Source organism: Haliotis cracherodii, unplaced genomic scaffold (assembly GCF_022045235.1).
Source record: "Haliotis cracherodii isolate W230 unplaced genomic scaffold, xgHalCrac1.p SCAF_23, whole genome shotgun sequence".
In the NCBI taxonomy this organism is placed as follows: Eukaryota; Metazoa; Mollusca; class Gastropoda; order Lepetellida; family Haliotidae; genus Haliotis; species Haliotis cracherodii.
In genome coordinates this window covers 6,288,244-6,305,544 of record NW_027266279.1, presented here as the reverse complement: position 1 = coordinate 6,305,544, position 17,301 = coordinate 6,288,244, and the positions used below count along the sequence as shown (strand labels likewise).

The 17,301-nt window shown below is 38.4% G+C and overlaps 1 protein-coding gene across 1 annotated transcript in view; it reads right to left on the bottom strand.

The window, feature by feature from the left end:
* Nucleotides 1-17,301, bottom strand: part of LOC139471967 (eukaryotic translation initiation factor 5B-like) — a 36,825-nt gene that overhangs the window by 12,066 nt on the left and 7,458 nt on the right. The window contains exons 4-9 of the mRNA XM_071254474.1: nucleotides 16,353-16,379; nucleotides 13,855-14,019; nucleotides 12,226-12,315; nucleotides 10,661-10,714; nucleotides 6,601-6,654; nucleotides 1,382-1,435 (exon numbers count right to left, since the gene is read on the bottom strand). Coding sequence (XP_071110575.1) covers nucleotides 1,382-1,435; nucleotides 6,601-6,654; nucleotides 10,661-10,714; nucleotides 12,226-12,315; nucleotides 13,855-14,019; nucleotides 16,353-16,379 — 444 coding nt within the window. The remainder of the gene's footprint in view (nucleotides 1-1,381; nucleotides 1,436-6,600; nucleotides 6,655-10,660; nucleotides 10,715-12,225; nucleotides 12,316-13,854; nucleotides 14,020-16,352; nucleotides 16,380-17,301) is intronic.

The following is a 17,301-nucleotide window of genomic DNA, read 5'->3' as shown; positions in this document are numbered from 1 at the left end:
CTTCAAAATCGCTTTCCCTCTCTCACTTACATTACCGAAACATTGCAAGTTTTCCTGGAAAACGCGCATTGATATTAATTACGTCACAGGGTAAGTGATGTGTCAGTCGGACAGTGACAGTAGCCAGTATAGTTCGAACTGAAATCTGTTTCTTATACAGTGATGAAGCAACATATACGCAAAACAACAATAGTTTTTAATTGCCTTTCGCGGCAATCCATCGATCTGTCCGCTAGAGTAACTGCCCTTTGTCAAAGGGAAGCTACTCTAACCCTAGTCTATGAGACGTCACACGGCCACCGTCAGACGTTGTTGACAGTCGGTCTGTCCTGTCATAGCGTTAAGAAGTGTAGTCAGATGTACACAAAGCGACTAAGGGAAACAAGGTAGCAATTCAAACATATTTCGGCCAAATCCAACTATTTTAATTTTTGGAGAAAGTTTCAAGCCGCAGAGGTCTACAAGCACAGATATAGGGCTACTGATCCCGCTTGGCTAGGCCTCGTGCCCTCGCAAAATTGTTTCGAAATTTATATCTCTAAAGTTGCCCAAACTTATAAAATGCCTTAGCTACGTCACAGTTAGACACTGATTTTCAGTATATTAGACTGTTGTTTGATAATGATAGCAATTATCCCTGTAGTTTATCCAGATTCCCGATGGTTAATTCTGACTCGATCGCCGAATGACAAGGGCGACGCCATGTTTGTTTATAAACACTGAAAGTAGTCCCTACTTGACCTTTGATATTTGCATCTCTATCCGCATATGACCCCAACGGATATCGTTTTTATCCGTTGGCTTTATCCTGCCGAGAAACCTACCCATTATATGATAAAGACCATTTATACAATTATTAAACATACTAGACATAACACTAGATAACACATTTTTGCCAAAATCGTTCGATATTTTCATGAAGTTTAAGGACAATTTACCATCCTTTCACCAAAACATTTTGGTTCCAAAGACGTCTGAAGACTTCATCACACACACGTTCATCGAATTAGGTGTACAATATTCTCCAAAGATAAGGTATTTCTTTTCAATGTTCGGTCGACAAGAAAATACATACAAAAAAATAGAATTCTGAAAATATTTTATGCGATTTCTGAAAAGAAAATGAAGTGGAAGATTATCTGAACACAATATGAAAATGTGTTTTTGGTAATGACAATTCGAAGGGTTTAAACATTATTGATCTGCTTATTTTGAAATTAGTTAACCGATTCATATATATATTAATTGTATTCCACATTCGCTAAATTTTGGGTCCTTTTGAAAAAAATCGAAATAAACATGTCTAATTATATTGTCCATAAATACTGCAACCCCAGTATGATATCTTTGGGAATTACAAATAATTACTGTTTTAACATACCCTCAATCTTTTCTTTTAACTTCGACATTCTGTTTGCTGTCCTTGCGTTCATCTCTAGGAAGTGATAAGATATGATATGATATGATATTGTATGGTGTGGTATGATGTGATATGATGTGATGTGATGTGATATGATGCTTAAGATTATTTATAAAGATCATTATGGTTTAAGAGAAAGGAGAGATACGAGTTTATGAACATTAAAACAATACATATGATGAAATCACAATAATTTTCCAAGTGTAAAAACCCTTTGTTTGTTTACTCAAGTTGTGGCTCGCCAAAGCGTTATCGTAATTTTGCCACCGTAGTGATAATAAAAAGCGACAAAGCCGGTTCCGTAATCTTAAGAAATTTCCACTGAAAGTCCTTCGTGAGACTGCGACCATGTCATACTGGTGTGTTTATGAATCACTTCAAATAGTGATGATACCAGGTGTTTACGAAAAGGCGAACGTTTATATCCTGCCCCACCGATAGTACCTGCCACAAACACATGTAAAAGTTTGTCAGTTTTTAAACCTTGTTTGCATTTTATTTTCAAGAACGAAACACGATAGAACCGCTTAATTTTCTTGCACTACAAGGTAGTTTTCAGTATATTCAAATTTGTTTCGGCTATAACAGTATACCTATAGTCATGTATATTCTTCTGCAATTTCTTGTTCACACCTATGTAAACATTTTTGTGGCTTGATGAGATATCTCTTGTACATGATGCTAAATTAAGTTCATACAGATTCAAAACAATAATTTACAACTGTATCTCGATGTCTTTTTAAAAATAAATAAATTAAGTTGACATTATAAGTTATAGCACTATCACCAGGGGTACACGTGGTTTTATGCGCACCGATTAGGTTTTATACCACGAGCCAAACGTATCAAGCAGGAAATAAGCAGTTTAAAACCTAACGATGGACGCAGGAAATCTCGAGTGATACTGCTACAACGAAATTATCTTACCGACCTATTTTAACATCCCTTTGTAAAACAATTGAAGCGAATTAAAAAATATAGAAAACAGCTGTTCGATTGATGGTTGATTGGTTGATTTGTTGATTTGTTGTTTTACGCCGCACTCAGCAATATTCCAGCTATATGACGGCTGTCAGTAAATAATCGAGTCTGGACAAGACAATCCAGTGATTGACATCATGAGCATCGATCAAAGCAATTTGGATCGATGACATGCTTCAACCAAGTCAGCGAGCCTGATCACCCGATCCCGTTAGTCGCCTCTTGCGACAAGCATAGTCGCCTTTTACGAAAAGCATGGGTTGCTGAAGAGCTATTGTGCCCCGGATCTTCACGGATCCTGTTCGATTGAGCTGAGGTTAACTTGTGGTATGTCACGTGACTATCACTAACTCGAAAATAACCGTACAGCTTTTGGCTTCGAAGCTGGGTAAAATGGATTTATTCCACCTCTCAGAAATCCACGTTCAGCCTGTTTTCTCCGTGGCAGGGTATAAGAGATTTATTCTCTCGCTGAGAAATTTATTTCCCTCCAAGGCGGGATACATCGTATTTTATCATGGTTTTGTGAACCAATCAGGCCCCGGGATCATGAAAGTCGTCTTAGCGCAAAGTTTGCTCAGCACGAATTTTGTCTTAAGTTTTGAATATTTTGCTTAGCTAAGATAAGGTCTAAAACTGAATCTTGAAACGGTCTTAGCAAAATCTGAGCTAAGTCTAAGACCGTCGTCATAGGGATACGCACACGTAATATCGTACTGCGTAAAATCATTGGATGCCTAGGTTATTTTTCTGACGCACATTTTCCTAAGATCGGAAAAGTGAAGGTTGTGCGAGAATTGCTCACTCAGCACTGGATCTACCTCCGGCTATAAAATTACGCAGTGATGTAGAATATTAAATTTCCTATCTGATGGTGTAAATTTAACTGTAAATATTAAACCGGTTTAAAAGAGACACTACTAAGATAATGAAACTATACTATTAGGCATAAAAAAACCCATCAGAAATGATGAAATTGTTCTTCATAAAAAAATAAGTAATAGCGAAATGGATGGCCTTATCTAAACCATAAATTAGTCCTTATATTCCTGATTGTGCAACTGTAATTTGACTAATGTTGCACATTTATAATTGGAGCACTATCGGTATCATAAAATGTAATGAGTTACTAAAAAAATGACACAATTCCATTTGACGTCATGGCTGCTTGTATGTCTTCGATAACCTCGGAGAAAGACGACACTGGTATTTCGATTGATTTATATCTCCCCTAATTTTTGTTCAAGGTATGGAAAAACTCGACGTGGAAAACGGAATTTGACGCTTTTCCGACACAACATAAAAAGAGTGTGTTTATCGTGTAGATAATGTCTTGAATAGATAGTTTATAGTGTATCTTAATTGGACAAGACACGCACCTGTTTGGCATCAATTTTACGTAATCATGTTCTCAAAAGAATATTTCAAAACAAACAAAATTATATTAAATATTGGAAATGTATTTGTTCATTATTATGTAATTATTTCTCATCATCTTGTCTCAGTATTATACAATAAAAGATGCAAAGAGAGCTCTATTGGTATAGAATTATCAGGATAATCATACAAGGGTAATCGTCCACTAACGGGGTACATGTCAGGGGTTATATTTTAAGGTAACAGTTTAATATCATGTGGTCACAATATTAAAAAAGGATGAACCCATTGATTATATAACGCAAAACGAGAGGAATAATTCGTAATTCGTTTGTGTCTAACGCGCGCCTGGCGAATCGTTAAAAAATATATCTTTCAAAGGGCTCTTCGTCGTTGTCCATATCAAGAGAATTGAACCGGTCTCGAAATGTCCGCTGAATTGGTATTTTTTTCCTTTTTAGCCCCTAGGCGACACATGAGGCGAATAGCCTCCGCCATCTTTCTTGCAACAAATTTTGTCTTGAGTCTACTCAGGGGCAGTCTTAGGACTAAAGATCAAATTTTGTCTTTGACTTATGATATTCTCTTAGATTGAGCTTCATGATCCATGATTTCAGACAAAATTTGGTCTTAAGTTAGTTTCATGATCCCGGGGCCAGATCTCATCATTCTGACATGGTGGTAAGACAATGCATCTGTTCAAGATCACGTGAACCAATCAGATCTCATCATTCTGACATTATGGTTTGACAAAGTAGTTATCAAGATCACGTGAACCAATCAGATCTCATCATTCAGACATGGAGGTAGGACAAAGTATTTGTTCAAAATCACGTGAACCAATCAGATCTCATTATTCTGACATGGAGGTAGAACAAAGTATTTTTCAAGATCACGTGAACCAATGAGATCTCATCATTCTGTCATGGTGGTAGGACAATGTATCTCTTCAAGATCATGTGAACCAATCAGATCTCATCATTCTGATAAAATGGTTGGACAAAGTATTTTTCAAGATCACGTGAACCAATCAGATCTCATTATTCTGACATGGAGGTAGGACAAAGTTTTTGTTCAAGATCACGTGAACCAATCAGATCCCATCATTCAGACATGGAGGTAGGACAAAGTATTTGTTCAAAATCACGTGAACCAATCAGATCTCATCATTCTGACATTATGGTTTGACAAAATAGTTATCAAGATCACGTGAACCAATCAGATCTCATCATTCAGACATGGAGGTAGGACAAAGTATTTGTTCAAAATCACGTGAACCAATCAGATCTCATTATTCTGACATGGCGGTAGAACAAAGTATTTTTCAAGATCACATGAACCGATCAGATCTCATCATTCTGTCATGGTGGTAGGACAATGTATCTCTTCAAGATCATGTGAACCAATCAGATCTCATCATTCTGATAAAATGGTTGGACAAAGTATTTTTCAAGATCACGTGAACCAATCAGATCTCATTATTCTGACATGGAGGTAGGACAAAGTTTTTGTTCAAGATCACGTGAAGCAATCAGATCTCATCATTCTGAAATGGTGGTAGGACAAAGTCTTTTTCAAGATCAGGTGAACCAATCAGATATCATCATTCTGACATGGAGGTATGAAAAGTATTTGTTCAAAATCACGTGAACCAATCAGATCTCATCATTCAGACATGGAGGTATGACAAAGTATTTGTTCAAAATCACGTGAACCATTAAGATCTCATCATTCTGTCATGGTGGTAGGACAATGTATCTGTTCAAGATCATGTGAACCAATCAGATCTCATCATTCCGATAAAATGGTTGGACAAAGTATTTTTCAAGATCACGTGAACCAATGAGATCTCATTATTCTGACATGGAGGTAGGACAAAGTTTCTGTTCAAGTTCACCTGAACCAATCAGATCTCATCATTCTGAAATGGTGGTAGGACAAAGTACTTTCCAAGATCACGTGAACCAATCAGATATCATCATTCTGACATGGAGGTATGAAAAGTATTTTTCAGGATCACGTGAACCAATCAGATCTCATCATTCTGAAATGGTGGTATGGTAATTCATAATATCCTTCACTGCATTGAAAAATGTGATCCTTTGCAGAATAACCATGTCTAAAGCCACGAGAAACAGGAAAACGTTATATTTATGTTTTGATAAGATTGATTCACATAGAAATTCGGGGTCAAACTCCCTTTGATATTTACGAATAGGGCAAATACGTCGTTCACTCCAGAACATGTAACAACTGACTTGCACTTTATTTCGGAGTGTTATTTGACAACAAAACAGAAACAAACCTATCCCTTCATAATCGGTTTTATGTTCCAATTTCGTCAAAGATCACACTCCTTGTAGTCTCGAGTCAGAGCCTCTGAAAGGACGTTGTTCGTTCTCCCGCCTTTACTGTTGCCCTTTCTAAGATTCAGAATCTATTTTTACACAGATTGTCGCTAACTGTCTATTCATTCCCGATCTGACTCAGAACACCTACATTTCCCTGCATATCATCATCATCATCATCATCATCATCGCTGACCGTGTCTCGGGGTGGTTTTATGGAACCAGGCCAAAGAGTTCAGTCAATTATTTCAATTAAGCACATTATTCATTACTACTCTATTGCGAATACATCAAACCTGCATGGCCCAAGGTAAAAGTCGACCTGAGGACATCGTTATCTGTTCCCGGAAAGTGAAAGATTGTGAGCACCATTGACAGGATCGCACACTTGTTTATGATTAATAAACGACAAATGGGATTTACGCAGAAGCCTAATAGCTGATTAAAACACATTGTGCAACGTTAGTAACTCACCACTAAGTCTTTTCTTCATCGATGCCATTCTTTCCTGGTGCCTTTTCTTCATCACTGGAACATTCAATTTGGACGAAAATTAGTGGACTGCTCGAAGCAGCACTAATGTAAGTGAAGATCCGGGGTAGAATAGGTCTTCAGCAACCTATTCTTGCCGTAAAAGGAGACTATGCTAGTCGTAACGGGCGGCTAACGGGACTCACTGACTTGGTTGACGCATATCATCGCATCCCAAATGTGGAGATCGATGCTTATGATATCATTCACGGGGGTGGCTCTTCCAGACCCGATTATTTACAGACCGCCGTCATATAGCTGGAATATTGCTGAGTGCGGAGTTAAACAACAAACAAACACGAAACAAATATCAATGCGCAGTCAGCAATATTTCGGCTATGCCTCAGGCCTGTCGTTAAAGTTCATGTACATGCAGGTAATTAGGCCGCTTACCTGTATAACAGATAAGTATGTCAGTGATCGATGATAATGTACAGTACTTAAGTAAGACGCAAATATCTTGCACGCTTTTTCAACCTTTAGAAAATAAATTTCAAAAGTTATAAGAGTTATATGTACTGAACAACTTGTACTCTTGAAGATCCGGGTTAGAATTGGAATTCAGCAACCGATGCTTTTCGAACGAGGCGACTAACGGGATCGGGTGGTCAGGCATGTCAATCACTTTATTGTGTTGTCTAGATGTGATTACATACAGACCGCCGCCATATAGCTTGAATATTGCTGAGTGTGGCGTTAAACAAAACAAAAACCCATCCAAACCAACATGTCCATTTTCTGCTGTGACGGAGATGTACAGTTGTAAGTGATATTTACGTTATGTACAGCTTCTTTAAGGTGGTTAAAATAATAAGCTTTAAAAATATTTACCTTTATGTTGATAAATGGTGACTCCCTCAATACATTCCGATCGCGGCATTTCTGACACGTCCATTTCATGAACAGGGGGGTAAGTTTGGTATTTCCAGAATATTGTCATAAACACAAACAAGTGAAGGCCATTTTCTGTACCTCGGCCTTTGCGTTTATCTGCGTTGCCTAACCTACATCTAAGAGGAACAAAACACTCTCAAAATAGCCTTGTACAATTGACTACGTCATCAAGTTGCGAGCGTGTGTTCGAATCAAGAAATGACTTCATGACAGGACAATGAAATCGTGAAATAAACCCAGTCTCGTTCTTCATTGTAGTTTGCCAGATTTCGCGTAGCTATCTTATATATGATGGTACAATAGTAGTTTACGGGCCTGTAGTTGTTGTCGTTAATGGCAACACCCTTAACAGCCGGGTAAAAGAAAGTAGACACTTGAAAACTGGATTTGACCAAAACATTACTGGGCTGAAAACAGTCGCCGAAACACTGCAAACTTAAGGTCAAAAACACAACTATGATACCCGTATAAATTACATCATCATCGAATAAACATTTCTTGTTTGTTTCATGTTTAGCCACCATCAAATATGGGGGCATACATTCTTTTACCCGCCTGTTTTAAAATTCCGATCGACTCCTGCGAAAAACATGGCGTTCCAATTCCGGAACCAAAAAGAAACAGCGAAGTTTGAGGGTAATTAACTTTGCATATTTCAGTCATCTCAGATAGATGGGTTTTTAATGCCGCACTCAGCAATATTCCAGCTGTGTTTCGACGGCCTGTAAATAATCTGGACCAGACAATCCAGTGACTGATATGATGAACAGCACCCGACGTTGTCGGGGTACGATGACACCCGATCAATCCATTTCGTCACCTCTTACAACAAGCATAGGTTGCTGGGGATCAATTTTTACACGGGATCTCATTATGGACACCTTCAGACAAGAGTGAGTGAGTGAGTGTGGTTTTACGCCGCTTTTAGCAATATTCCAGCAATATCACGGCGAGGGGACACCAGAAATGGGCTTCAGAAATTGTACCCATGTCGGGAATCGAGCCCGGGTCTTCGACGTGACGAGCGAACGCTTTAACCACTAAGCTACCCGACCGCCCCCTTTCGGACAAGCGCACAAACATGACAAAAAACTAAATTTATATTAATTACATTTGTGCAGTGATCTTTTGTAAAGACATTTCTTTCACCTACTTAAAGCAAAGCACATACGTTTTTTTACTTATAATATGTCTAGAGTAATCTGAAACTATCGTCGTTCTATGTTAGTGTAGGGGTAAGCGTCTTTGTGCACGTTTTAAGGCAATTATACTGAGTCAAATCAAAAACTTCAAGTTTTAAAAGTAATCCCATATATGATATACAACGGACAAATGTATCAGAGAAGGTTATTTTTAATCATTAATGTCCAAAGAAGGATTTTAATTAACGGTGGTAACCATAATTTGTTCCAAGCACCTACGGTATTCGGTAATAAACAGTTTAAATCATTAGTCCCAAGCACGAGAATCTGATGGCACACAAGTTCAGTAGCGTATATGGCCACCATGTGCGTTGACAACTGCCACACAACGCCTCCCCATGGACCCTGCGATGCTTGTGAACACAGGATTGGGAAGACGACGCCATTGTTGCTGCAAAATGGTGCCAAGATCTTGCAAATTCTGTGGTTGGTTCTGGAGAGTGCACAGACTTCTGCCAAGAGCATCCCAGACGTGTTCGATGGGATTGAGGTCGGGAGACCTTTACGGCCAGTCCATGACGTTGACTCCACAATTCAAAAGGAAATTCCTCGTCAAAATTGCTGTGTGGGGTCTGGCATTGCCGTGTTGGAAGATCAAACCTGACAAGAAGCCTGGAACGTGCATTGCCACAGAAAGCACCCCACACCATTACACTTCCGCCTCGAAATCTGTCAACTTCCTGTACACAGCACTGGGCGTAACGTTCATGACGGCGCCTCCACACCCTCGCCCTACCATCAGGAAATCAAAGATTAAATCGGGATTCATCACAGAAGACGATTTGATTCCAATTCCATCGTAAGTGTTGCTGTGCCCACAATTGACGTTGACGTTGACGTTGACGTTGAGTCAGAATCGGCCCGCAGTATGGCCGTCGTGCTTGAAGGTGGGCAGTTCTCAGACAGTTTGCGCACTCAGTCTACCCCTAAGCAGTTCATTTCTGGTTGATGTAGCCGTCAAAAATCGGTTACGGAGGTGACGTAAGACAATCTGACGATCCTCTGCATGTGACGTCACACGTGGTCGGCCTGGCCGAGGGCGATCAGCGGTGGTACCCGTTTGCTGTAGACGCGTCTGTAAATCATAAACAGTCCGTCGACTACAACCCATCGTCCTTGCGACTTCAGCTACGGACGTTTCCGTCTGCAACATGCCGATGGCACGTTCACGTTGCAAATTCGAAAGGCGTGGCATGACAAATGGCCGTAAAAACTTTTGTTTTCTTGTGTTTTTCTTTTTTTTGTTAATGACTGCTAACAAGTATGGCTGAAAACACGTGGGGTATTATGGCCACGTGACCAGCTGCACGTGAAAAAACACTTTTGCCACTATAGTGCTGTGCACATGATTTTGATCGATTCACCTGCACAAAAACGGGTGTTATCTGAAGACAATACGTGTCCATTACTGTTTAAATACACAATAAGGGCCCACAATGATAACTGGTCAAAATGTTAAAATTTTAGGATTGTGAAGTTTTTATTTTGGTTCAGTAAGCGTTGGGCGGATCAAGAAGATCAGGGTTTTAAAAACCCTCGCACCGGTTTTATTGCATGTGTTGGTCCATATGATTTTACAAGCAGGGTCATATTTTGCCCTTTGTGATGAATGAGAGAGTGAGTTTTACGCCATTTTAAGAAGTATTCCAGCAAATCCATGGCGGGGGCAACACAAATGGGCTTTACACATTGCAACAATGTAGGGAATAGAGCCCGAGCCTTCGGCGTGATGATCGAACGCTTTATCTACGAGGCTACCCCACCGCTCTCCTTTTGAATGAATATTTTTAACGTGTACAACGTATACAATAACATTAGAGGAGATACGGTAGAATACTTTTCAGTTCATTACTGAACTCTTCTCCTTGGTTCCATGCTTAACGCTTTCTCCACCACCAGTAACTCACCACTAAACTTTAGTTTCATCGATTCCCCGATCTTGTGATGGTTCTTGAACAATCCTGGAATTAAATATATCTCATTGTGTAAATCGGACGGACACGTTTTAAACCATGACGACCAACGAGTGAGATACAAATTTATCCGTCACACACTAGAAACTATTATCAATGACAATGGCTTATCATACGTAGCGTACGTCATACTACACTTGCCCATACGGATGATGCCCACTTTAAGTATTCTACCGTGATGAACCTTTCTCCCAGAGAATTTTTCGGCGAAATTAATTACATTGACCTTACAATTGGCTACAACTGACTTGAATACACCCTGATCTTGAACATACATGTATGGCTTTCACTTTTGTCGGGGGAAACAGAAGAGGGGCAGGATATTTGGAAGAACATGGAGAAATGCGTTGACAGAACTTGGAGAAGAAAGTTGAAAGAACAGTGTTGACAGAACATATTGAACAGTGTTGACAGAACATATGGAACAGTGTTGACAGAACATATGAAACAGTGTTGACAGAACATATAGAACAGTGTTGACAGAACATATGGAACAGTGTTGACAGAACATATAAAACAGTGTTGACAGAACATATGGAACAGTGTTGACAGAACATATGGAACAGTGTTGACAGAACATATTGAACAGTGTTGACAGAACACATGGAACAGTGTTGACAGAACATATGGAACAGTGTTGACAGAACATATGGAACAGTGTTGACAGAACATATTGAACAGTGTTGACAGAACATATGGAACAGTGTTGACAGAACATATGAAACAGTGTTGAAAGAACATATGGAACAGTACTGACAGAACATATGGAACAGTGTTGACAGAGCATATGGAACAGTGTTGACAGAACATATGGAACAGTGTTGACATAACATATGAAACAGAGTTGACAGAACATATGGAACAGTGTTGACAGAACATATGGAACAGTGTTGACAGAACATATGGAACAGTGTTGACAGAACATAGGAAGTGTTTGGACGGACATGGAGAAGACATTTGACAGAACATGGCGAAGAGATTTGACAGATCATGGGGAAGGGTGTTAACTGTAAAGGGAAAAGGCTCCTTTGAAGACAGAAGGTTTCGTGAAATTATGTTGATAAACATCAGTATATGCTAACTTAAGTCTTTAATAATTATATTTTCTGTTTCAAAGTCCGTATTCTATTACTGTATATTTAGATACATAGAGTACAGCTACACTGTACAACATGGCGGCCTGTAAATCACCTGGCTGACCAATGACTGAAAGCATGAACAACAGGCCAGTACCAGCGAATCTTTATTAGTCGACTCTCGCCATAAGCATAGCTTATTTGGAGTCCGTTCTGATCACGCCATACCAACGCAGTATTCAGAGAAGTAAGGTGTTTTTGAGTTGGTGTGCTCCAGTGAATAAGAATTACCATTGCAAAACTATTAAATGTTAAATGAAGAACTGAATAAATACATGAATATAAATCTTTAAAATGATTGTATGAACAAATAAATGAATAATCATGTTGTTTTATCTCTTCTCACTCAAACTACAAACTCACCTTTTCCCCCGAGTAGTGATCGCCTCTTCCGGGGGAGTACATCTGAAACATGCGGGTTTCTCATCAGGCTTTTTCGGAACTTCGCCACACCTACATGTTCATTTTATTTTAAAATAAGAACACTAAGCGGAGGGTGTGATTCTACATGTAGTCGGAGCATGATTTGTGCAAGAAATTCTAGATTGATGGTGTATATAATATAATAGGACAGATTGTAAATTGTTCCAAAGTTTATTGATCTGGTCTCTTCCATCTTCCCGAGGCAAGAGAGTTAGCTGACTTTAAAAGTCCAGTTTCCACCCTTGCCGAACTAGGCTGATATTATGGAGTTTTGGCTTGGCTAACGAGTCTATGCATAGTCCAATCAAAATCGCTCACCGAAATCGAAATACGGTTCGTAAACTGTCGTGCAGATTTCGATCGATTGCAGGATTTGCAAAGCATGAGCACCGCCAACTCGCTGTCAGCAGATATTTTCCAAATCTTTTCATGTTTTTAATCAAGGTGCTCACGTGCGTTGATGCAATTCGCAATGTAAGACCTGATTATCGTCAGGCCGTCTTGACTGGGCGCCGCCATTTTGTTTGAAGCAAATGCAAGTTATACGATAGGTCAAAAGGTGAGGCTACGAAGGGACATAACTGGTAATAGCCACTGGTGGCGCTACGATCGTGGTCAGTAATTCAAGCCTAGTTCGGCAAGGGTGGAAACTGGATTTTTGAAGTCAGTTAACTCTTTCGAAGTCTAGCATTCCGGAAATACATTTGCAATGACTATAGATGAATGATGAAAGAACCATGACCTATGACAGTGGGTTCGAATTCCGGTTCGCCCCAAATATATTTTTCTAGGGTTGTCAACACCATACCCGTGCTCGTGGGTTTCACCGAAGAGGTAAACGTCTGAGACCTGCATCACTTCGGGCTTTGCTCCCAGATTAAGCTGACACGCCGCGATATAACTGTAACACTGTTAAAAGCGGCGTTAAACCCAACTCACTCACTGTAAACCGTTGAAGCCGAGAATAAAAGAATAACAGTCAAATAATCAAATACAAGAAATGTTGAATTTGACTTTTTAATATATCTCACTGATTAATTATACTTCAATGCTAAACTGTTGAGACTGTGAGGGATTTCTCGATATCCCTCTTTAGTAATGTTGAAATTTGGCGCGGTAGCTAACATGTGCACCTTTCTCCAATATGTCTTTATTTGGATATTGCAAAGTTTAGAAAAAACGTGTAACAGAAACATTAAATACTCTCAATACAGACCAGCGGACAATCTACTCGATAAAAAGTCAGAGTTGATGTTCCTCGTTGTGGATGTAGCTTTGGATACTCGTTTGTGGATACTTATAGTGCCACAAGCGTCATGTGAAAGGACATATGTCATCTCCTCGGTATGTCATGGATGCCAATACTGCGTTTGTGACGCTGTTTAACGTTACCATTATAGGCTGCTTAGTATGTCGAATTCACCTGATGCATTTAGTCACCTCTAATGACTTCCTCGTTATCCCCACAACTGTGTGTGTGTCTGTGTGAATGTGCTTTGACCAGCCCAGACTAATGCCATATGAATATTGCTAGCACATTCAGATAGCATACGACAGTTTTTGCTTTACCTGTATGAGGAACAGTTGTGCCTTTAGCTTTCGCAGATTTTGGCTTGGCCTGTCTTGCTTGAGCAGCTTTGTCCTTTGCCAATAGTTTTCCTTTTATCCTGACCCCAAGAATAGAGGTGGCTTCAGACGTGGCGCTTTCTTTTGCAATGGTGGCTTTCTTTAGTTCTTTAACAAACGGATGAAAATAATACATACCAAAACACCTCATCATCAATGTTCGAAATATATTATCCATTTTTAATTAAATCAAAGAAATCAACTAAAGTGTTGAATATGTAATGATGGCTAACGTGCCAGATTGAATCCTATAATAGTATTAAAGACAAAGAGTAAATAAGAACAACATGCACATTGTCACAGTGTAACCCTCGTTATAAAACATCCATCGAGCATGAGTGAGCAATGTGAATGTATATAGGTTTCTCTATCTCTTTTCTTTCCTTTCTGACATTTAATTTAGTAACTGTAAATAAGCATACATGTAAATCTATGGGAGGGGGCGCTCTAAGTTGTGATAACTTGTGGTCAATCCCTTTTTCATGAGAATAAAATATGTTTAAACTAAACTAAAACGTCCATCTACTATACGAACAGTGTACAAATCTATGTCTAAACATACCTGCAATGCACACAGTGCATACCTCTATGTATAAATGTATCTACAGTACATACAGTGAATATTCAACATTGAACTGCATCCTACAATACACACACGATTTGGTGAAAGTAGTCTACAATACACACAGTGAATACCCTATGTTGAAATGCATCTACAATACACACAGTGAATACCCTATGTTGAAATGTATCTACAATACACACAGTGAATGTCCTATGTTGAAATGCATCTACAATACACACAGTGAATACCCTATGTTGAAATGTATCTACAATACACACAGTGAATACCCTATGTTGAAATGTATCTACAATACACACAGTGAATACCCTATGTTGAAATGTATCTACAATACACACAGTGAATACCCTATGTTGAAATGTATCTACAATACACACAGTAAATACCCTATGTTGAAATGTATCTACAATACACACAGTGAATACCCTATGTTGAAATGTATCTACAATACACACAGTGAATGTCCTATGTTGAAATGTATCTACAATACACACAGTGAATACCCTATGTTGAAATGTATCTACAATACACACAGTGAATACCCTATGTTGAAATGTATCTACAATACACACAGTGAATACCCTATGTTGAAATGTATCTACAATACACACAGTGAATACCCTATGTTGAAATGTATCTACAATACACACAGTAAATACCCTATGTTGAAATGTATCTACAATACACACAGTGAATACCCTATGTTGAAATGTATCTACAATACACACATTGAATACCCCATGTTGAAATGTATCTACAATACACACAGTGAATACCCCATGTTGAAATGTATCTACAATACACGCAGTGAATACCCTATGTTAAAATGTATCTACAATACACACACTGAATACGATTTGTTTGAATTAATCTACAATACACACACCGAATGTCCTTTGTTGACATGCATCTACAATACACACATTGAATACCCATTGTTGAAAAAGATATACTGTTAGTCTGTCTAAAATTCGACCATCTAAGAAGTAAATATATAGAAATGCCTTTTTATGTACATCCCACTGAACAAAAATTTATATCGATTATGGCGACAACTGATAAAGATACCCGTATAAAACTATCAATGTTCATTTGTCACGCTATGTTAATTAGAATATGACCCGTTAAACATATCTGCAACCATTCTCGAAAACAGAATTGTACTGTGGGCCTGAGGCCTTTTAGTGCGGAATAAAACTCATCCTTAATTAATGTACAATACACACACTGAATACCCTATGTTAAAATTAATTCACAATACACACACAGATAGAATACCCCATGTTGACATTAATCTACAATATACACACCGAATGCCCTATGCTGAAATGCATCTACAAATTAATATCTCACTGAATACCCAATGTTGAAAAGTGTCTGCAATTCACATACCGAATACCCTATGTTAAAATTAATCTACATGCAATGCAAACAGTGTATAAATCTATCTCCAGTATAAACAGTGAATATCCAACATTGAACTGCATCTACCATACACACAGTGAAATGTTTCTGCAATACACATACCGCATACCCTATGTTGAAATTAAAATACGATGCACACACTGAATACCCTAAGCTGACACAGTGAAATATCTATATCAAATGCATCTACAATACACACAAATCATACCTCTGTACACCGAGTCTACACCTTGCACGTGTGTGTGTGTGTATTCACTGTGCTTTTCCTTTTATTCTCTTAATTCATCTATGTACAAGTACTTCCAAGTGCAATAAATCACAAAATGAAGCAGGCAAGACCCCCCATCCCCATGTCAGAAGGCATGTGAATGGGGCTCTTAGTCTATATCATTGCCTGGTTGTGTTGCTTGTTATTCTTCTGCCATAAACCTACCTTTTATCTTTGCCGCTCTGGAAATACCTGGAAGAAGGTGAAGAGGATGATTTTCAGTTTGGAAACTCAACAGGTACAAGCCGAGTTTTAACATTCAAATCACAACAATAACGAAGAAGGAACACGGGTGATGCACAGGAATAAATGTACATCTTTACTTACACCTAAATGTATCTAAATATCGTTTTCACAAGCATAAACAATTGTAAATATAACAAGTCAAACTTAAATATGGCTTGTTAACCAGTTTAAGCAAATTTACGTAAATTTATGTTTCAGTTTCCAGGCGATATTTTCTTTTGGTGATGGATTAACGTTGTGTTTACAATCCTGTGAAGTATTGAAGATGAAATATTGAATTTCCAAGAATAAATTAGATAGTATCTTGTAAAATTGTATACGTTTAGACATTAATCCATCTCCCTAAATTATGTAATATGTAGGCCGTTGATATATACGTCATAGCCCGTCTGATATGGTCGTTCTCGATCAGGGTACCATCAACATGGACAATGTGGTGTGAAGCTCATTGCTGGTGTCCCTTCGGTGATGTTGCTGGAATATTTCTAAAAGCGGTGTTAAACCATATTCACTCAACTGCATAATCCAGGATGCCTTGATTATAATTACTCATGTCATCATTTATTGAAGTAAATGAGGTCATATTTCATAATGATTTAAACATAACTTTATTCAAAAAGAATATGGATCGGTAAACAATTGCAAGCCGGAGCAATACATCTTCATTCACAAAATGTTTCTATTTTCTATATTTCTTTTTAAATGGAATCATAATGGGGAAAGACGTAAATATGGGGGTGTAAATACCTCTAAACATTTTACATTTTACTGATCATGTCAAGATACAATTAAGTATTGAATGTGTGGACTGATTGTAAAATTTTAGAATCCTGATGAACCCTTGGTCGACAGTATACCGATCGACACT